Source organism: Borostomias antarcticus (assembly GCF_949987555.1).
Source record: "Borostomias antarcticus genome assembly, chromosome: 8".
Lineage (NCBI taxonomy): Eukaryota > Metazoa > Chordata > Actinopteri > Stomiiformes > Stomiidae > Borostomias > Borostomias antarcticus.
The window spans coordinates 22,108,467-22,132,012 of record NC_140241.1 but is presented as its reverse complement, the minus strand read 5'-3'; the positions used below and the strand labels follow the sequence as shown (position 1 = coordinate 22,132,012).

At 43.8% G+C, this 23,546-nt stretch overlaps 1 protein-coding gene across 1 annotated transcript in view; it reads right to left on the bottom strand.

Moving 5' to 3' along the window:
- Positions 1–20,382: 20,382 nt before the first annotated feature.
- Positions 20,383–23,546, bottom strand: part of mfsd14ba (major facilitator superfamily domain containing 14Ba) — a gene marked incomplete at both ends in the record, with an annotated part of 15,539 nt that continues 12,375 nt past the window's right edge. The window contains 2 exons of the mRNA XM_084441894.1: positions 20,383–20,637; positions 22,015–22,178. Of these exons, the coding sequence (XP_084298020.1) occupies positions 20,383–20,637; positions 22,015–22,178 (419 nt within the window). The remainder of the gene's footprint in view (positions 20,638–22,014; positions 22,179–23,546) is intronic.

The following is a 23,546-nucleotide window of genomic DNA, read 5'->3' as shown; positions in this document are numbered from 1 at the left end:
AGTAAATGTGGAGGGCATTCTAGCCACGTTGTTAGTTTTGATATGGAAACCGTAGCCACTGGGCAAACAAACTATTCTACCCCACTGTGTGAAACAGTAGACGCACTGTAGATGTCAAAGATGGATAGCAGTATTCAATATAGGGCAATATTCGCCTGCCATTATGTGGTCTTGGACATAAACTCGAACAGCAACTCGTTTACTATATCTGCCTGTACTGATATTTTCCTGCAGGATGCAAAATAATACATAGTGCAACCAATCCGATAAGATTCACAAACAGACCCCAATTATCTTCTTCAGAAACCTATTATGAGATTAGATATCAGATGACCTTTTGTGGATCCATTTAGCGGGCTGTAAATGCATTTCCTGGAGTCTATCGACATGTTATCCCACCACATGGAGGAGCCCATGGCACCATGATCTGAACATGATGAATGCTCCTTTAAAGCAACATTAAACTGCATAATTTCATGCTGTCTGGCTTAAAGTTGCATACATAAAGCTTAATGGAGTCATAAGGGATCATGCATAATTCATATCCCTCTCACATTCAGCACACGTCAAAAAACAAGAGTGAGAAATCACTCACAATGCTACCGTGCTCCGAGTCCCATGTTGCCTCCTGCGTGGCACGCGGCTAATACCGTGTATACCTTTCCATTTTGTTTGTGTTTTCAGCTGATGTCGGCTAAACTCATAAGGATAATATGAGTGAGCTGCTAAGGTCAGGTCAGAGGGCCAGTCTGATTTAAATCCAGCCCTGCACATGGAAACCTTTCAGCAGGGAGAGAGACGGCCCCCCACGCCCCTCCGGGTCCAATCCTTCTGCCTTTATGGGCACCCGTGTGTAAGGATTACCTGAGATAATCACCTTGACCTATGGACAGCCCACCTCCAACACATCTGCATGTTTTAAAGGTCCCCTGTTATGAAAAAATGCACGTTTTCAGTGCTGGTGCACATGCATTTGGGTCTCTGATGGGCCTACTAACACACAAACTGTGAAATACGACCCAGTCTGTTCCTGACGCTGTTACGATCCATTCTAGCATCAACCGGCACAACTCAGGACATGTGACATCATTTCTGCTGTGCACAGGATTGTGGGTCAGAATAGCCAGAAAGGCCTGGGTTGATGCCTCCAGGCGAGCGTGCCCAAACAGGGGTATTGCAATATGCGGAGCGCGCCCACTCAGCGCCGTCCGAGTAGCTCCGCCCCTGGGCCAATAGACCTTTTGGACCTGTCAATCACGTGGAGAATAATAACCAATAAGGTTGCTTGATTTCTTAAGACCACGCCTCTGATGTCCCACAAACAAAGCTTGTCCCGTGTTGTGTTCATAGATTAGACATTAGTTTGAAGAAAATTGTTCTTAAAACATACAGAAAACCGGCCTGCAGGCTGCTGTACCATAATGTTATAAGAAAACAAGATGTACGATACTCCACACCTCCCTCCACACATCAGTTTACAGCAGCGCCGACACAAAGCTACAAAGCTAGTAACATTAGGTGCTTGATGTACAGTAGCTAATTAGCCCGTAGCTAGTAGTTAACGGATCATTTTCACAGGCTTATTTTCTAGGAATGGATGTCTCTAACATACTCACCCTGCTTTACATACTGTATGCAGTTAGACTCCACGATTTTGTCCTGATGAATTTCAATCTGGAGTTTGTGAGGCGTCTGTGCCTTCTGCATAGAACACCTAGCATCAACTCGTATGTTGTCACCTGCTCTGTCCAAAATCCAAATGTCATGGATATATCCTTGTGTAAAATAGTTCAGGCCTTTCTGTAGAACTCTCTTAGACAAAGTAGTGTCATTTGGCAAATAGCATACTGCAATACTGTCAGGAATCCTTGAGACAATCATCAGGTATATACTGTTCAGTGGATATTTTATTTGCTTATTTAACTTGCTCCAAAGCTTCTGGGGCATAGCAACAGTAACTAGGGGGAACGGAACTTGCCGCCTGAGTAGGAAAGGTCTATTCTGATAGACATTTCCTCTCTGACAGGATGCGCTATAAGCACACTATAGGGCATTCCGATAGACATTCATTATATTGTGCTTAAAACATGACTAGCACCTCCTGCCAGAGAGGAATTGTCTATCAGAATGCCCTATGACCCATTATTGTGCATAATTCATGGGGAGCGCATCCTGTGAGGTAGGAAATGTTGAAATGTCAATCAACATTTCCCACCTGACAGGATGCATGGTGTCCATGGTGTCAGGCTCCGTTGGGCTTGCGGGCCTCTACTTTCTATGGATCGAAACACTTCAATATGGTTATGGTTATAGTTGTATACTTTATCAATCCCTAATGTCTGCCATTACATACAATAAAACCAGAAAAGCTAAACAAAATAAACTAACACATGGGTATTTTTTTTACCATAATGTCAATATAATAGTACATAATACTGTACAATGCACTATTAGACATTATGGTAAAAATAAATAAATAAGTATCCCATGTGCTAGTGAGTTTTTCTATATATATTTATATACTATATTTTACTTCAAAATGAAATTCGTTTTCTGATTTTTTTTTCAGGGGAGGGAGGGGGGGCAGATTTGTTGAAAAGGAGCATATATGCTTATAAGGGACCTTTAACATGAGGAGGAAGATGTTGTTTTGGGTTTGGGGCTTTTCATGTGACTGACTGAATATGGGCCAATGCCAAGGACTACTGTACATTTTCACTGAATACATATCCACAGCGGACAGAAACATTGATTGCGAACCCAGATAGCAAGCGGATCTGGGCCATATACAGGCCAGATCTGGCCCTTGTGGCTTAGTTCCGGCGCATATATGGCCCAGAATCATTACACATCTGCTTGCTATCTGGGAATAGATCATCTAGAGCATCTTCCTTGATTTTGCTAAAAAAAATAATAATAAAAAAATAGTATAATCTCCCCATACACCAGCTCTGAACTGATTTTCCTGCAGGCCTAATTATATATAATTGGTAGTCTTGAGTGAAAAACAAATTTCTTTCTCCCCTTGAGAAGAATAATGATTGTTAGATTGCATGGATTTATATTTTAATAACTCTTAATATTCATTCTATACTATGTATGACATACTGTACAGTGGACCCAAAATGTAATTAAAAGCTCAATTACATTCTCCATATCCCTACGACGTTAGGAGTAATAGTTCTTATTATAAGTCTACATGATTACTGTATGTGTATATTATTTAGCTTTACTCTTTTGTTGAATGCAAACACAAATGCATTATTTATCTGTCATGGTTCTTGGTGCAGTGTCCAAACAAGTCGACGTTATTTGAATCTATTGAGCAAACAAACAGGTCTGGGAGGCAGCCAGCAGAAGGCCTGCAGCACCAACTGTAGCATAATGCTATTTTGCCTTTCGGACAGAAATTGTATTGGCCAGACGCGGAGATATGTGCTCGCAAGGCAATGTACTGGATGTCACTGGTAAGTTCCTCTTCTGTCAACAATGAACCGGCAAGAATCGGAGGGCACGGGATGAAATCGGGGGTGATGTCGAACACTCACCAACCTGGCAGGAAATCTATTCCTCACAGTGTTCGATGTCGGATGCATACATTTGCCTGCGGTTTTTGGAGGTGTGATAGAATAAGAAGAATCTCCGGTTTAGCCCAGCGAACATGTCCCACAGTTCTCCCTGTTTGCCTGCTGCCTCGGTAGGAATGGCGCAGTGATAGCCAGCCGGCCGGATCACCCTTTGATAGTCAGCCAGCCTGCATCAAGCGCCCCCCTGGTCATGATAGGACTACAGGCTTCACTCCTCTCTGGGTTTTTTTTCACACCCTAATGGGTTCTGCAGACTAAAAACCGTCTTGGATGAGTTACAGTATGCAAAGAGCTTTCCTAAGGTTGAGAGAACAGTTTGGGATTCAGGAAAATTGCCTCAAGCTACGCAAGGATTTGAGTAGGTGATTCAGAATAAGGAACAGGATCTCAAAGGAGCAGGAGGGAAATGGCTGGAGTCTTTCAGCTCAGAGCTCACTTCAAAAACTATCTAAAAAAAAACATTTTTCAAGCATATCAATAAAAGTGGGATAAAACTTGATCATGAATTGATCTTGAGTTTAGTGAGTAAAGCCTCTGTTTAGCCATTTCAGGTGGTGTTAGTGGACAGGAGGCCTCTCTCAGGGAGAACGATGTCAAGCAAATCCCCTTCCCTCCCTTTCTCCAGGAGTCAGTAAATCCCTTCACTCCGTCCCCAAACAAGACTTCCAAACTCAGAGGATGATAAATATTTTTATTAAGTCCAAGCTATTTCAAAAACCAGCCATGGAAGGCATTAGCATATATATATATATAGAGGCAGATTTGGCATGTTTAAATAACCTTAGTATCATTCAGGGCTGGACTGGGACAAAAAATCGGCCCTGGCATTTTTGGCCCAGACCGGCCCACCACAATCGGCCGGACCCAGGGCTGGACTGGGTGAATATTTCCTACCGGGAAATGTAGCCCCAGTCAGGCCACTAGCCGAGCCGACGCGGTGAGATGGAACACCTTCAGTTTCGTTTTGTTGACGGGGGGGGACGGGGGGGTGCTTCGCGATTTGTTGACGGGGGGGGGGGGTGCTGCTGCGCGATTTGTTGACGGGGGGGGGGGGGATGCTGCTGCGCGATTTCTTGACGGGGGGGGGGGGGGGTGGGGGGGGTGCTGCTGCGCGATTTGTTGACGGGGGGGGGATGCTGCTGCGCGATTTCTGGACGGGGGGGGGGGGGGGGGGGTGCTGCTGCGCGATTTGTTGACGGGGGGACAGGCCAGCTGGCTCTCTAACGGCCCACGCAAATGACACCTGAAACTAACAGAGGGAGGGGTGGGGCCTACATATGATTGGGCCAGCCCAGTGTCAGTATAGAAAATGGACCAATGGGCCGCTGTCCCTGCTCTATGGGCCGTTCGTTAGCTCTTTTTTTTTTTAGATCGGCCCACAAGTAGGTCCGGCCCACCGGGCATTTGCCCGGTACGCCACATGGCCAGTCCGGCCCTGGTATCATTACACGCTGGCTAAGAGAGCCAGGCTCACTATCTCACTATAGTGGTGGATGAGCCTCCAGGGACGTGTAGTGACTTGCATATGCTGCCAAGCAAAGCTGTCATCTCATCTACTCCACCTCCTCTACAAACCCTCTCTGGAACTTAAACTGAAGTGTATGCCTGCATAAGAGTTGAGGGACTGGGTCCTCATTCCTTTCTGCAAGGACCACATTAACATTGGGCCTCATTCACCAATATCTTCCTAAATTCTGTTCTTAAATTTGTTCCTAAGAACGTTTTCCAAAGAAAGCTCCAGTCTGATTCGCGACATGTTCGTTAACCGATGGATGAGTTCGCACCTGCCTTCTCATAATGATGAATCCCATGGTTTCGTATTGTGAAAGCGCGAGCCAGTTCTCCCGAATTAGCATAGGTAAACTCCCTGTTAGCCCCATATAAGGACATGCAAATCCAGGGTCGTGTGCAGATGTCACTTTTCTGGATGAATACCGAATACCCCTCATCCCCGCCCTCGACTCGCCAACTTTTCAATAGCGTAATTGAATCCAGCGTGGGCAATCAAAATCAGATTTTAATTTAGCCAAGTGGGCTCCCTACTACGAGGAATTCCCCTTGGTTCATAAACATAGCGGGACAATATAGCTACTAGAGGTGTAACGATAGGCTAGACTAATCTCACGATACGATACATGATATTGGGTTGACGATAACAATACGATACGATACACTAAGGGCAGGTGTGAAGCGTTGCTGTAGCGCTGCTGTTCACACCAATAGTGCATTTCTCCACATTTCTACTCCAATACACTTTGTGAATTTAGAGCTTAACTGTTGTAATATCATGGATAGGCCTAGAGACCTAGGCCTAGGCTGTTTGTTACCAGCGTTGTGTAGCCAGCGTTCATTGATATTCAATAAACATATCACGATATTGGGCCTCATTCACCAATATCTTCTTAAGTTCTGTTCTTAAATTTCTTTCTAAGAACGTTTCTAAGGAAAGCTCCCATCTGATTCACGACGTGTTCGTAAACCGCTGGAAGAGTTCGCACCTAACTTCTCTTAATGGCGAATCTAATGGTTTCACAAGTTCAAAGCTTGTGGCCGCTCACATGAATTAGCATAGGTAAACTCCCCGCCAGCCTCTTATAAGGATATGCAACTCCAGGGTCGTGCATAGATGTCACTTCTCTGAATGAATACCGGTCATTCGCGCCCTTGACTTGCCAGCTTTTCGATAGCATAATGGTTTAAGTGGGACTGCATGTCGAATCCAGCGTGGGCAATCAAAATCTGATTTTAATTCAGCCAAGTAGGCCTCCTACTACGAGGAATTTGCCTTGGTGCATAAACACAGCGAGACAGAACAGTGCAAAATGTCAACGTGATAGAATACAATATACAGTACAATAGCCTACAGTCTACAAAAATGTAGGCTATATAGCCTACACAGCTGTCAACGCTAGCAGTTGACAAAAGAGGTAGGCTACCCTACTTATCTGATCTTATCTACATACTGTAGAAATGGTCCTTATTGTGTCATTTGTAAATTGAGTATTGGACATTTCACTGTGACTGGACATTAGGCTGCATGTGACAAATAAAGGAATTGTGAATGTTTAATCTTGAGGAGAGATATGCAGGCTACTGGAGGGGGGCCGGCGTGCCCACCGTTGTCCGAGTTCGACCAGCGCGTTGGTGTCATAATAGGGACAACAGCACTGTTGGGTGTGCGCGCCGCTGGCGATATGGATACAGACACCAGGGACACGGACTACCACCCTCTCCGCAGCAGACTCTCCGTCTAACACACATCCAACTGTAGAATTGTGGCACGATATATTGTTACACCCCTACAATATACAATAGCCTACAGTCTACAAAAGTGTAGGCAATAAAATACACAGCATGGGATGATATCAGCCTACTGAACGCTGTATCCGGAGAAGGACACACAGCTGGACCCGGCCTATATGGGTGAAAGACAGTACTCTCGCTTTGTAAAATAATGAAAACCATTATTATAAGATATTATAAATGATACACATATTATACTATTGCAATCCTATAATGTTATACAACTAGATTTGAAGTAAACGCAATCACAAATCATTTTAAATGAACCTGTCTTTCGCCTGATCATGGTGCGTTCCAGGCAACCCGTAACCCATGTTTTTCCAACCTTCTACAGGTGAAAATGCACTGGAGTGGCAGTCAAACCCGTAACTTCCCACCCGTGAACTCGTACCAGATCGATGTACTCCCAGTTGCGCTCTCTGACGTCACACAGCCCTCTAAACAAGATGGCAGCCCACATGGGTACGGCGACAAAGATAACTTTAGGGCAACGCAACTGCAAACAGGTTACTGAGTTCTGTGAAACAACAGTACTGTAAGACAATAGAGCACTGTTCAAACAAAAACAATAACAACACACAGGTGTAAATTAATGTGTGTTTTAATGAATTTTATTGTAATTGTTCCTGGACACTTGGTAAATGGTAAATGGACTGCACTTATATAGCGCTTTTCCACCTTAGCGGCACTCAAAGCGCTTTACAATGGCCTCTCATTCATCCATTCACACACCAATGGCGGTAGCTGCCATGCAAGGTGCTAACCTGCTCATTGGGAGAAGTTTGTGGTTAGGTGTCTTGCTCAAGGACACTTCAACATGTGGATAGTCGGAGCTGGGATTCAAACCACTGACCCTTCAATCACTGAACGACCTGCTCTACCAACTGAGCTACAGCCGCCCCCACTTATGATGTTAATTCTGATTGTTTATTTTGAAACAGCTGGCAATTCAGTAATCATACATTACAGGTGTGCCAATTTGTTCACTGGTATTGCATGACTCATCACACTTTAGTGCGCAGTCACCCAAGGAAACAAAACCTGGAGATAAGGAAGACACACTTAGCATATCTCAGCCAACAAGACCTGTATTTATTTACTTTTTTTGAAGCAAGACTCTTTTGAGTAACTTATCTGACCACCGCTTGAGTTATGGAAGAGTCGTAGGGAGTCCAGTCGTCCTCAATACGCCCTTGTAATTCAGTGTGACAAGATAAGAAATGACCAGATAAACTACGGCAGTGGACAGATAGATTAATCACAGTCTTTCACTGAGACTCGCATGTCGGTGTTACGCTATTCTAAAAGGGACATTGTCATTAACTATCCTTTCTTCTCCCTTTGCAATCCAGATGTACTATTGATTGCATGTTTTGAAATATGTATGTGGCAAAGAATTTTCATCTGTTTGCACTCTTATCTGAATAGAAGTAGTAATGGTAGCATTTTTTTTATCTTCAGAATGTCCTTACAGGCTCCATAATGTGTGGGGTAAAGACTGTCCCCTTGGGGTCTTGAGTTGGCATCAAAGGACTATCTATTCAGGAACTGCTGCTTCGCACTGAGAGGGGAGGGACGGCCACTGACCGATTGAGAGAAAGAGAGAGGGAGAGGGAGAGAGAGAGAGAGAGAGAGAGAGAGAGAGAGAGAGGATGTAGACGAAACTCACTGTCCACCACTATCTGTCCAGCTCTGGTTTGCAGGCCAGTAGTAGAGCTGCAGAATCACAACGAGGGACGAAAGGCCTGTTAGGACACAGTACGCCGGCAGAACACTTAGACCAGGAACACACTGGGAGGTCGGACAGTAACCGTATTATGTTGCTTACTATAAAACCCCTTAGGTTAGAAAACCAGACACAGATAACCATCGAGATTTAAAACTGTTTATTTCCTTTAGTGGTGTTACGGCCTCCCCTTTTGCTGTCCTGTCCTTTGCTGTTTTTCTTTGGATGGTTAGCAGTGGGGGAGGAGGCCTGACTGAGATGTTCTTGATTGAGATGGAGTACACCTGTGGCTAGCTGTGGGGCACACTAATATAAGCTGTTGTGTGCCATTCAGCTCTCTATCTCTCTCTCTCCCCCCCCCCCCCCCATCTCTCCATCTCCATGCTGGCCGTTTTGGCCTATTTGTGGCAAACCTTTCTTTATATCCATAACAACACCCTACAGGTACAGTACATGACTGTCCACTCATCCACACCCTACAGTACCGACCCGACTGACTAAAACATCCCACAACTATTTTGTAGCCTATGTTGATTCTTTAGTTAAATGAATCGCTTGGTTTGTGCGCACCCAGGTTTTATCTCCCTTATATTCATGCCCTCTGAGCCGAAGGCCGAGCCCGTAGAGACCCTCAGCCACAACAAACACCCACTCTCCTTCTCTTCAGACATATTATTCTCAACTGCTTTTTCCCAAAACTATTCAAAAGTCCTCCAAATCGTTACTTCTATCAAAGGATATAGCACAGCCCCTCAGAGAACTATTCATGGACAGACCTTGGCCGGGTTTACCGAACGAGTTAAGAAGCACTTAACTCCAAAGTACTTCTTAACTCCCATACAAAGGGTTGCTTAAGAAGGGTTCCTTAAGAAGGTTCTTTATAGAGAAACCCGGCCCTTGATAGTTCTACTGAGAGACATCATGTCACCACCATCATATCGCCACCATTCTCTGGTCTCTCAACTATTGTCCTTGTGGTTCTTCTTCCAGCTCCTCAGTCTGTGGAGAACTGAGAACTGCTTTGCTAAAGTGTCTTTGGAAAGCGCTCTGTACAAGTAGAATTGGATTTGATTATTATGTATGACACACAACGTATGAAGTTTTGAAAGTTTAGTCTTGACAGAAGCACCTCAGGATTTTACCAAATTTGTGTTTTCAATCATAATTAAACTGTCAAAAAATCATTCAAATGAGTAAGTGTTCAAATGAGACAGGACAGTCTCAGAACAGTAATCAGGCTGGCATTGATGTGTTTATCAGACGCACATCTCATCTTTGTTCTCAAATTCTCAAACTGTTCTCAGTTCTTGAAATACCTTGGCGTCTGTGTTCTAACAATAAACACTCCAGACAACTCTCCACATATCAACGACCTCCAGTGGAAAATAACATCATTGTAAATGTTACACGTCCCTATGGCTCAGGGATGACATGCAACAGTTCAATCCTATAGGAAGGATGGAAATAGATAATAGTGATGAGACAGAGTTGTCCTTCTCTTTAGCAGCCATGCAGATGAATGCTTTATTCCATCCACTCAGCAGACAGATCTCATATTCTCTTTTCTTTCCTCAAGAAACAGTGTAATGTATAATCTGACACAGTAATAAAATATGACTTAAATGTACTTTGTTCTCTCAGAATTCACAAAAATATTCCCAAAATGAATAATCCACCTATTTCACATATAAAACTAATAATCCCTCACTTAAAGCTTACTGTAGTCACATTCAATAGATCCCTATAGACATGTTATCTGATAGTCAGGTGACTCATCAGGTGAAACTAGACCAATACTACTGAGAACAGGGTAAATGCTAAACTAAAGAGAGAATAAGTACATAAATCATTAAATAGTCAACATGGACATAAGTAACTAACTCCTATTCAGATATCATTTTACAGAACCTCATTTTACAGAACCTTGTACCGACACTAGGCTACTAGTTACATACAGCTAAGCTGACCGCATAATGATGAATGGCAAGCTACTATTGCCAACAGTAGCCTATAAGCTCCAGTAGGGTTAGCTAGCTACTAGCGCACACTATGGCACCTTAAAACGTTTTAACGGTCACGAAATACAAACGAAATAACATAGGAATGGTATTTGGAGCCAGATATAAAACAGAGAGCTATAGGAGCTTGAATGATCCCAGCTGGCACACGACCGACCTTCAACTTTGAAATCTAGTTGGATTAAAGTCAGTCGTCGTTTCAACCTTGAAACAATATTGAATGCTCAATGGTTGAAAAAGGTTGAAATACTTATAAATCAACATTGAAAAGGTTGAAATACTTATAAATCAACATTGAAATTCTCTTGAAGTTGATGTACAACAATGTCAACATGATGTCTTCAACCTGCCTTATAGCCCTTTAATGCACAATATGGGTAAAAAGTGGCCCAACAAAGGTTTTGCTTTATCGTTGCAATAAATTATTTTTATTGGTCACAAATCCTTATTTTGCACTTGCACAAAGAATGAGATTCGAATTTCCTTTCTTGGACATCTGAGGATGTCCTATTATGGACACCGTAGTTTCTTTGGAAATTTTGTTGCAGTGCATCGTCTGTAATGTTTGTCTCGCACTAGCTGGACGTAGCTAGTATCTATTTATATACAAGCTGAGCAATATGCCAGTCATTCCCTTGTTGTCAAACTTTTGCCGCTACTTAGATTGTAAGGTTAATATATTGTTTAGCTTGCGACTAAGTTGGTTTTGCTTTCGCGTTTTAACATAGGCTACATCCTGGGTGGTATTGTGCTGCAGAGGTTGTATGTTTAGAAAGATAAAAACTGTTACCAGCCGGCAGATTGACTGTGAATGCCTTTTTCTGTAGCATTGCTGTATAGAAGTATGTCACAAAATGTGTTTGTGTGTGTTTGCATACCAGTGCCACAAACACTTAGCCTATGGTTCACATTATTGTTGGATTGATGTTACTATTTGCAGTTGTCAGTGTTGCAACCCCATTCACTGCTGTTGTAGGCCTACATGTGCATCTTGATTCTAATGTAAAATAAAATTGTAAAAAGTTCACGCCTTTGTTCTCCGTGGCTACATGATTGAAAAGTAAGAAGTTGAAACAAAGTTTCAGATTCAACAGTGATGCAAAGTTGACTCAAATACCTTAATTTACCCTTGTTGAAAAGTAAGCCGTTGAAACAAAGTTGGGATTTCAAAGTTGATTCACCTTTCAAATTCAACACATATTCAACAGTGATTGTAAGACCTTAATTCACCCATGTTGAAGAGTAAGATGTTGGAATCGCGATATCAACGTTCACCTTTCAAAATCAAAACCTAATCCAATGTTGATTCACATAGTCACATGACGTTGAATCACCCGTGAATCAACGTTGAAATGTCAGCTGGGATGTGTGCTACTTCGATTCACAGGTACAGGGTTCGCCATCTCGCTAGCTAGCGGTTATTTCAGAACATCTTTAACCATGCATCTTCACACTTACAAACGATTACACACTCACAGAATAATTATGATAGTCTCTTCTAATATTCTACCCATGCTTGGTGAACTTTTACCAACCTATAATAAGGATGGAAATAGATAATAGTGATTAGACAGACTGCAGTTGTCCTTCTCTTTAGCAGCCATGCAGATGAATGCTGGAAGAGAGTCAACGACAAACAATACCCCCTCGTAGTCTCACACCACTCCCCCTGCTGGTAGCAACGGATATTAACGTATCACAATAGAAAATTGTAAAGTAAAGTAGTTGTAAAGTAAATTATAAATGTGAACACATATTTAGTGTGCGTCACATAAATAACGAGGAGCACACCCTCAAATCCCTGGACCGGGGAACAAAGAGTCAGGAACCAACCTTTCAACCCCTGTCACCGTCTCAAGCTGTCTCAAGAGCTGCAGAGAATAAATTATGCTTCCTCCCCTTTCAATGCGAGTCAAGCTTGTTTCGGGCGGAATTAGAATATCTTTATAGGTTTCAGAGGAGCAGTCGTCTGTTTACCTGGACTCTCATTGGAGTCGCAAGGGGCTGTTTTTTCCTCCGTCACCCAAGAGAGCAATTAGAGTCGGCAATGGACTCCCCGGCAAAGTCTGAATGAAATTGTGTGTGTGTGTGTGTGTCTGACTGAGTGAGATTGGGAGAGACTGTGCGCCGACTTTGCCAACAAAGGGTCAGGAGCGCCGCGGGGATTCAGCGTTTAAAAGCCGTGGAGACGGCAGCCCAGTGTTGGCTGGCGACAATCACACGTCCACACATGTAGGCCTACAGTACTTATACTGACTTATACTGTACCCACACAGCTGCCCACTCACTCAGCCTAACGCACTGTAGCTAGGGAGAAGATTTACAGACACACACACACACAAACACGCACACATGCACACACACAATGCTGAAGCGCTGCAGTGACACCTGTTAGACGTGCGCGCACACACAGCCAAGCTAGAGGCAACTTTGCGTTCACAGTGCTCTGCTGAGAGTGCTACTGTAAAGGTCAGTTGTTGCCCCAGACACATCTTCCTATTTTGAGACAACGGTCGGTCTCGGTTCGCTCTCCACCAACCCCACGTATAGGCTACCCCAGGTAGAGAAAAACACACCATCATGGTCAAATAATTGCCCTCTTATGGAGTCCTTGATGCTGAGTATATTAATAATGCGGTCTGTTATGCTGTGTACAGTCCAGAGGGAGCATTAAGTATCAGCTGGAGTATGCGGCAGACTAGAGCCGGTAACAGGTCCACCCACTGACTGTCACCGTCTCTTCCTCACTTCCTGGTTTGTAGCGATGTCACCAGAGGTGCTCAACAGCTCCTGGTACTGTAGCCTACGTCTGCATGGCCCTCGCACACTTGACGATTTAACAATGGAACAGCCCAAAGCCCTCACGCACTTAGCGGGAACGCACCTCTGTGAGTCCGTGAGGGTGGACATTGGGATTGGGCCATAGGCTGGTGGCCCAGTACCGTTAGCCACCATGGGGCTTGGGTGTTTGGGACATTATGGAGGCATCCTAGATAAGACAACTTGCAGCCATACAGTTCGGACCGAGGCTGCTTTCTCTAAGGAGGTTTTCCTTTATCACTGTGTTGTGACGGGCGGATCATGACATGTGTATTCTATCAAGGACAATGAGTGATTGGAGAGACGTGTTAGGGATGAGTCACAAACGAATTAATAGTGTAAAGTTTGATGTACTGTGTAAAAAAAACAAAGGCATGATGGAAAAAGGGATTATTGAAGATCAAGAAATTCAATATACTTCTCATAGCTGTGTTTGTGATCTTAAAACACACCGTTTTAACTTTGCTTTTACCTTGTAGCTTTGCTTGTTTTAATAGCTTATTCTTATTTATATTATTATGTTTTAATATCTTAATTTGCATTCTGTTTTTGTAGTTTTTATTTTATGATATATTTTACACTATCTTGAAATGTTTAATTATTTTACTTTTGTTTCTTTTAAATCTGTTCTCACTGTGTTTGTATGATTTGTTTTTATCCTTTTTTTATGTAAAGCACTGATTTGTATGAATGGTGCTACAGTATAAAATAAAATGAGTCATCAACATTTAATGTATGTAACTCCAGCAGCACTCAGAAGATGACCCAGTAGGGCTGTCCGGACATAAACCAGGTATGAAAAGTATTGCACTAAGTATGATCGTAACTTCTTAGTGGTGAAAAAACATATGTACTTTAGACTCTGTAAAGTAGACTCTGAGCAGCTAACACATAATGGCCGACTATGTAGGCAACTTCTCTGTAACCATTTGGGCACTCTCCTGTTGGTCATGTCTCTCTTATGAAGTATCTAGCCCATGTTTACTGCTCTGTATATTGTCTTAGCCAATAGACAAACATTTTCCAGGAGCTTGCTCGATCGTCTAGTTGAGAGAGGTCAGGGAAGAATTTTTACAGCTCACTTTTCCGGCCCCCGGGTGAAACTGTTTTTATTTTTATTTTATTTATTTAAAAGGGACAGCGTACAGTTAAAACATATACATTACGCATAGACTACTATGACAACATATAATGCACTGTACCAGATTCTAGCTTCAAGCTAATTTGCTTTTTTTTTCTTCCCTCTGGAATATGTAGGGGTGGGACCTATGCCCACCCTCCCATTGCTCTCTGTAAAGCGCATTGTGTCGCCTCTGTGTATGAAATGTGCTATACAAATAAAGTTTGATTTGATTTGATTTGAGTTGATTTGATTTGACAGGATGACTCTTGGAGAAAGGTTGAAACACCCCACCGTGTCAGAAAAAAGGTTTGCAAAAGCCATTTCTAGGTTCTGGGTTGGCAGTCACGAAACAATCAAATTCCATTCTATAAATGCTTAAATCTTCCCGGCGGTTGGTGTGTGTGAACCCAAGCCCGGTCAGAATCTCAGCAGGTAGTACCAGCCTTGGCTGGTAAACCCAGTTTGATACACCCAGTTAGAATCTCTGCGGGAACAATCGCTGGCGGACCCTCTTTCTCTCTCTCTCTTTCTCTCATTCCACCACTTTTCTTACCACACGCAGGTGTCACCCAAGCACACTAATTGCATCATCAAAGCCCGGAATGATGGTTGACAGCGGCATGGGGGCGACTGAGCACGCCGGCGGCGCCGAGAGGTTGAAAGTGAGACCCTCTCAGCAGCTACCGTAGAAACAAATTGATCTGACCTCTAGAGTGAAGACACCCGCCAGGTAGGCTACTTTGATGCATAAAAATCTACTCATGAACCGTGCTTTAATCAATTCTCTCCCCCGGAGACACACGCACACGCACGTAGCCTACTTCACACACATGCATGCACATACTGTAAACACGCACAGACCTATATACAAAAGTCCTCTCATTAATATTTATAAGCCCGGGAGAAAAATATACACAGCTTTGATAGCGAGACAAAGTGTGTGATGTCAAGACAACGCTGGTCTGTTGTGGTTGAGTTTAAACATGGAATAATTGATATCACTGCACCACAAGCAATTTTCTATGGGTTGCAAAAGCATAAGCTTGAGACTTAATCAGCATAATAATCATGTTTACCCAATCGGTTATACTGTATAGCCCCCACGCTCAAAGTCACACACACACACACACGTGCAGAGACATGCAGTGTGTGTGTGTGTGTGTGTGTGTGTGTGTGTGTGTGTGTGACTTTGAGTGTAGGGGCTATACAGACACACACATAACACATACAAACACGCACACACACACACCAAATTGCATTCTCACTGGTCCTGAAAGCATACAGTACATTTGGCAATGTTTATAAACCTGAACTGAGAACATCTTAATGAAACCCATGAACTGTGATTAATGTGGATGGAACCAGACTGCGCAATAGGGTCCTACCAGGATGAGCGTTGCTAAGAAACAATTTACATAAGGTCATCACACTAATCAAACTAATTGGTAACACCACCATAAAACTAATTGAGCGTGAATGCCAATCATGATTATATATTTCAGTGCTTGGCAGGAGTGAATCAATCAGACCTCTCCAACGCGAACCATTGCGGACTAGGGAGTGTGGTATTTACACGGGTTAGATGCTGTGTGAGTGCAAACGTGGGTGTGTTTCCCCCCCTCCAACCCTGAAATGCCACAGCCTATATTGCACTGAAGACAGACATTTAACAGCCTGTTAGGTCGGTCTCTCTAACCGGAGCCTTCTGTTCGGGTTTGCCGACATCACCTCCATGAACAGCACCCAGAGGACAGGAGGGGGATCAATAGCGCGAGTCCACACTGCCACCTACAGGCGAGGCTGTGGAAATGCCTCTGCGTATGAGCCGTCTGCTTCAGAACGATAGCGGACGCGCTAATCTCGGTCACAATGGCCGACACTAGAACCCCCCTGTGTGAGGCATGAAGGAAGCCCGCGGGGTGGGACATTTAGATTAGTAACGTTACAAGTTTTTAGAAAAACACTGTGGAGGGTCTTCTTCCAACAACATTGCTCTCTCTCTCTCTTTCTCTCTCTCTCTCTCTCTCTCTCTCTCTCTCTCTCTCTCTCTCTCACACACACACACACACACACACACACACACACACACACACACACACACACTCACTCACAGATGTGTAGGCTGTGTGAAATAGAGAATTCAGCTCAGGGCCACAGCATGACCATCTAGCAGTAGCCTAAGTCTCATCCGTTTTCCCGGACCCTGAGAGTCGATAAGGGCCGCTGCGGCCAGGACATGCAGGGGATGAGAGAGACGCGGAGGACACACTACAGCTCCAGTCTCCTCTGACCGGTCTAGTCTGGTCTCACAACCAAATAGGTCTACGAGGGGCATGCCTGAACATGCCTGGGGTGTGTGGTTCAAAACGATTTGACATAAAACAAGACCATATGTGTGTAGCCCATACTGTTTTTCAGCCTGCCAAGGGCAGGATTAGGACCCTCTCGCGACGGTTGCACTAATTGGGCCGTCCCTCTTGGAGGGACTGTCAGCACTCCTTTGAGTAGTGAGTTTCACCAGCTGCTCCACATTTGGTTGGAGGGGCGAGTGTAACCACCTTGGTTACACTCACCCCTCCGAACTCACTCCACACCACTGGACATCCGGGTAATGGCACCATTGTAACCCGTCTGTTTCGGTATGTCCATTCACCACAATAAGCTGAAAATTTGGTCAGGAGACAAAACACTGCATCATGCATGATGTCTCTATGCTATTGCTGACAGGCTTTCAGCTCCAATCTGGTCACAGGATTCACGTTCAGAAGCTATGGTTGACTATAAAGCGAAACACTGCCCCCTAGTGGCATCCCCTCATTTGAACAACACTTCAGTTTGTTGTGCCCCGTCACTGTTGTGTACCGTTGCCGTCTGTCTGCCATATACTGTCGTTATGTCTTATGTTCTATTTATTTATTTTTTTACTATGCTAGCCTCAATAATTGCCCCTCGGGGATAAATAAAGTTTTTTTGAATTGAATTGAACAATAACAAATTCTGTTCAGTCATGTTGTGTTTTTATTACCAATTCAAGTTGTTAAGATTGAGATTCAGGACGAGACATACAGTAATAGCCCATGTACATCTCACACAGTAAGAGGTGTATACATATCCTGAGATGTATGTACATCTCATTTGCTGTGTTGTTGTGACTGAAAACCTCTGATACAGGTACACTTTAGTATTTACATTTTCTTCATTTCAGAAATGAGCATGTTTGCACGGTAGGCACATTTGTATATCATCTCCAAATGATGGCTACATGTGGAAAATTAAAATATAAAGCAGCTATGAAGAACAGATGGTCGAACAGCTGTTTCATCTTCAGAAATCTTATGAGCCAAACTGTATTGCTGTATTGTGATAACAGAACAATGGTCTAATCTTGTTACACAACTACAAATGCTTCACAATGTGTGTGTGTGTGTGTGTGTGTGTGTAGATGGGGGTGAGATCAGACTTCTAAACCGTTTAGAAATAGCTGTCTGAAGATACAGTATGTGACCATTTCAAGATACAGTACTTCTTCATACATATACAATACGTTACAATGCAAAGTCTTCATTATACTAAAAATTAGACATAATAAAGTCTCAGAGATGTCATAAATTCATTCTACCCGAACTATCTCTACACTGGGAGCCAAGTGAAGATAAAATTCCATAGAAACAGCTGCCATATACTGTCACAAGCCAGCCTGGGTCCAGACCTTCGAATCCGCCCACTCCGATTCTGTCTGATATCAGGCCAGTAACGAGCCACACCTGTGACATCTCTGGCACTTCTCTATATTTATTTTCTTACGGCAAACAAGTGACCATTGCAGGCTGTCCGAGGAGACCAAAAGCCGACGCACATTCTCTAACCAAGCCAACTCCAAACCCTGCAACCAACTAGACTATGTTATGTCATTTTACCATTTCAGAGACCGGTGGACACGGGTCTGGCAGAAGCATACAGTGCCAGCGATGCCCTTTTATCCGCTTGGCCACATTGTTCAAGATAAAAGGGTTTGAAAAGGGTACATATAGGTACAACACATGGTGATCACTAGTCACCAGGGACTTTCTTTCTAGAACTAAGGTGGACAGGTATTCATGCATTCAAGCAGTCGGGAGACATTGGACAAAGACTATAGTCTCTATACAGCAGGTAAGGAATGCATGACAAACTCATCCATTAACTAGGAAAAAGTGATGCAGATCATGGGACATAACATGGGTCATAAAACCCTAACCTGTAGGGAAACGTGACTAACCCCTCAACTACTGTATGTACATATAAAACATGAACTATGAACATTGTCAACATTGGTACAGCCTCACAGAAAAGAGGAGTATCTACAAAAATGTGCTATGTACCCTCATATGTGTTTTCTTTCTGTCTCTCTTACAGAGTTCTATATATTTTCCAGCAAAAGTGGGTTTAGTTGACACAAGGGGGATGATTTGTATTTCCGTTGTTAAATGGTTGTGCCAAGTTCATATCAGGCTTCCAAACAAACCATGTCAAAGCTGAGGTAGCTACATTAGTAACAACAGGTTCCATGTTAAGTTTAAAACAGCGACTGAGGATCTTTTTTTCCCTCAAACTAAAAAAAGTAAATCCCACTTTGAAAATCAACCCAATACATGTACTTTGAGTATAAAGACAATAAAAAATCCTCCCAAAGATTACAAAAAGAATATAGTTCAAAAAACAGCTCTCTTCCATTCTAAGTAAATACAATGCTATGAACAGATTAGCCATGATATTTCAGTCAGTATGTTGCAGAATGTTTATACAGTATGGATATAAATAAATACTTCATAAATATAATTCTGATCATATATTTCAAAGTACAAACTCTTAACTAACAATCCGATTTTGTAGACAAAACACAAGCTGCAGTTTTTCAAAACGAGAAAAAAGCATCCCTCATGGCATCAACACCTTCAAGCCTCTCTCTGTCACAGAGGCATGAAGCCACCACACACTGAGTATCTATAAACAACTTAAATATCAAACTCAGAAACTGTATTAGAAGTCAAATGCCCAAAACTGGCCCAGATAAAGCTCTGGTGACCAAAAATGGTACAAATTACATCAGAACTTCTCACAAGGCAATTCCTCTACCATAACAACCCTGAAATTCTATATTCCCCATTTCTCAACCTCATAAAGATATGATATGATAACTGCTATCCCATTATTAGTTGTAAGGCTTGTCAACATAAGCTGCTTTGTTAAATGAAATATATTAGACTTATTTACTAACTTATCACTTGTATGATAACCTTATGGCTATTCATTTTAACATAGAGCCACTCTATAAACTCTTCTTAAAAAATATGTAAATATTGTTGACTACTACTTGTACAGTTCTCTGTGGAGGCAGTATGGGGTTCCTGTTTGCATTAGTCATAATTTAATCATCTGAGTTGAATGTGTGCACAATAATATATCCAGTACATCCATCCTATTCCAATACTTGATCAGCATCATAACACTTTCCTCAACAACCACCTCTTTTTTCAAGACTCTTACAGCAGTACCAAAGTCCAGAGTCCTAAATGTAACAAAAACCAAACGTAAACAAAAAAACAGAGGGGAGTAACCATCCTGTTAAATCACAATATCATAATCAAACCGCATACATCACATTAATACCAGCCTGTATGGATACAGTAGGGTGGATGGGAGGAGAGTGGCAGGGAACGGCTGTGCGTCAGAGCAGAAGCAACCAACACCGAGGTTAGGCCTCTGTCCCATCCCCTGTCCCTCAGGGGAGACCTGGGAGGCCACCTGCCCGTCCCCCTACCCCAGTCACACGATGCTGTTCTGCAGCAGGGGCTCAAAGTCCTCGTCATTGGCGGGCGTCGGGGCGTCCTCGTCGCTGCCCGGCAGGGGCGTGTTGATGTGGACGCCCGCCAGGCCCGCCAGGCCCGCCGCGTCCTTGCCCTCGGGGAAGGCCTTGGCGTCCGGCGGCGTTGGGTGCTCAGAGATGAACAGGGCGACGAGGAAGGCCAGCACCACCGTGCACGAGCCCAGGAGGAAGGGAGGGCCCGGAATGATCGCCCTCTGGATGGAGAGGAATCAGGCAGTTAAGCCCCTTTCACACGGGACAAAAAACCCACTAACACCCACTAACATCTGGCTTTTGTCTTTAGTGGGAAAGGTTACAATCGGCATTCATTCCCTGGACAAATTACTCTGCAGTAGTAGTAATGGGTATTTATTGGCTCCAGCTCCGATCAGCACATGGGTAAACACGCTAATTTTCAGGCTATAACTGTATAAAAGTATTTTCACACGTACAAGATTTGTGTTAAATGTCTGTTTGTGTTGCAATATAGTACTTGAATAGTGCTTATTAAGGCCGTTTCAGACGGGGAGCGATATTCCGCCTGCGTTCTCGCTCGGATCAGCGGGGGACACACGTGTCCTGCGCACAGCGGGGAAAGCTGACTACAATTCCACGGGGTCGCGCCCGCTTGCTGCTCCGCCCCAGATTGTCCGCGGCTCCCAAATTGTCCGCTCGCCTCTCTCAATGAAAATGAATTACAATGCGCGGATATCGCTCCTCGTCTGAAACGGCCTTTACAGTGTTTTCTAACTTGTGTTGAACTTGACAGTTTATATTTTACATTTTATATACATTTCATATATTTTATTGAGTTGAACTTGATATAATTGAACTTGAATACTTTGTGAATAGCGGCTAACGTTAACGTAACGTAAGAAAGAAAGACATACTGGTCTACTGGCAATGGGTAAGGAGACAATCACCTATCTGTTTGTCTTTTCCCACATTTAAAAAACCTGCATATACATGCTAATTTTGGGGGAAAAAGGGTATTAGGAAGAGAGAAAATGTGTTCTCATATGTTCCCTCAGAAGAGAATTCACTATATGCACAACTCCAGTACTTCCTGAAATTAGACATGCTTCTCTATTTCCTGTCTCACACTATTGGATGAAATGATTATTCAGGTGTGCCTGATCATTGTGCTGCAGTCAGGCACACCTGATTAATTACTTCATCCAATAGTGTAAGACAGGAAGTAGAGAAGCATGTCTAATTTCAGGAAGTACTGGAGTTGTGCAATTGGCTAATACAATGCAGAGAGAGAATAACTAATTTCGAAAAGAAATCAAGAAACATACAAAACTACAGAAACTAACTTATGGGGAAAGACAAATGTTAAAAGTAATCTAAAGACCTCTACACATAATCAGCGGTAAAATTGCTCTGCACACAATAATGGCCAGGAGGGGTGGTATCTACTGTAATTGCTTGTGTGGGGCGCTACACATTGAGTGTGGATGAGGTGAGCTACAATCCCAACTCCTCTCCTCTCTAATAGCACTCTGAGCATCTAGACAAGTGTTTATTTTTATGTTTTTTTTCGACAGCCTGGGGTTGTGTACTAGGTGTAGTCCTCTAGGGTGACATACCTCTGTGGGAGGGTGGAGAGGTATGGGGGCGATGGCATAATCTCCCTGGATGGGGTCTATGTCGCTCAGCTCCACGTTGAACATGAAGAAGATGAAGCCGTATAGCGCCGGGCCCAGTCCGTAACACAAGCCTCGAATCCCCGTGATCATGCCCTGAACCAGACCTATGGACCAACAACAACAAGATATCTCTACATTACATTACATTACATTACAGTCATTTAGCAGACGCTTTTATCCAAAGCGACTAACAATAATTTATTTTGTATTTTGCATTTAACGTAGGAAGAGCCAATGTACTACTACTTGCCAGAACTCACAAGTGCATCTTCTTTCTAAAACAAGTGACTAAGAGCATAATCTAGTGCTGAGTGCAAGAATCGCAATCTAAAGTACAGTGCAATATAATATAATACAATAAGTGCTTAGGTGGGAGGATTGTTGTAGTACTTCTTGAAGAGATGAGTTTTGAGCCTGCGACGAAAGATGGGCAGCGACTGCTGTCCTGACATCAGTGGGCAGTTCATTCCACCACTGCGGTGCCAGGACAAAGAAGAGCCGTGACCGTGTCGATCGACCGCAGGAGCCTCGGAATGACGAGGCAACCAGTCGCCCTGAGGTAGCAGAGCGTAGCGGTCGGGAGGGGGTGTAGGGTTTGACCATGGCCTGGAGGTAGGAGGGGGCTGTTCCTTTCATTGCCCTGTAGGTTAGCGCCAGAGTTTTAAACTGGATGCGAGCCGCTACAGGGAGCCAGTGTAGGGAACAGAGGAGGAGTTGTGTGGGAGAATTTGGGGTGGTTGAACACCAGGCGAGCAGCAGCTTTCTGGACAAGTTCCAGAGGTTTAATGGCTGACGCCGGTGCCCCAGCGAGGAGGGAGTTGCAGTAGTCCAGGCGGGAGATGACCAGGGCCTGGATGAGTATCTGCGCCGTTTCATTAGTGAGGAAAGGGCGAATCCTCCTGATGTTGTAGAGCATGAATCTGCAGGAACGTGTGACGGATGTGACATGTGAGGAAAATGACAGTTGGTCATCCAGGGTCACACCCAGATTCCTCGCAGTCCGAGTCGGGGTCACCACTGTGTCTTCAATGGTGATGGCCAGATCCCGGTGCGGACAGCCCTTCCCCGGGAGTAACAGCAGCTCAGTCTTGTCCAGATTGAGCTTGAGGTGATGTGTCGTCATCCACTCCGAGATGTCAGCCAAGCACCCAGCTATGCGTGTCTCCATAAAACTCTCTATAAAACTCTGTTTCAGCCTGTCACCAGGGCACTGTTCAATAACACAAGTTCAATAACGCAACCATCCATCCATCCATCCACAGCGGATCGTTCTTACCAGGTCATGTGGAGAGGAGCTGTGTCCAAGTCACACTCACCATGGGCGTCTCTCAGGGCTCAGTCCTTGGCCCTTTTTGTTTTCTCAGTATACCAAATCTCTTGGCACTGTAATCTGTCATGTTTTTTGCTACCACTGCTATGCGGGCTACAGTCAACTGTATCTCTCTGTCCCCCCATCGAACACACAGGTGGCA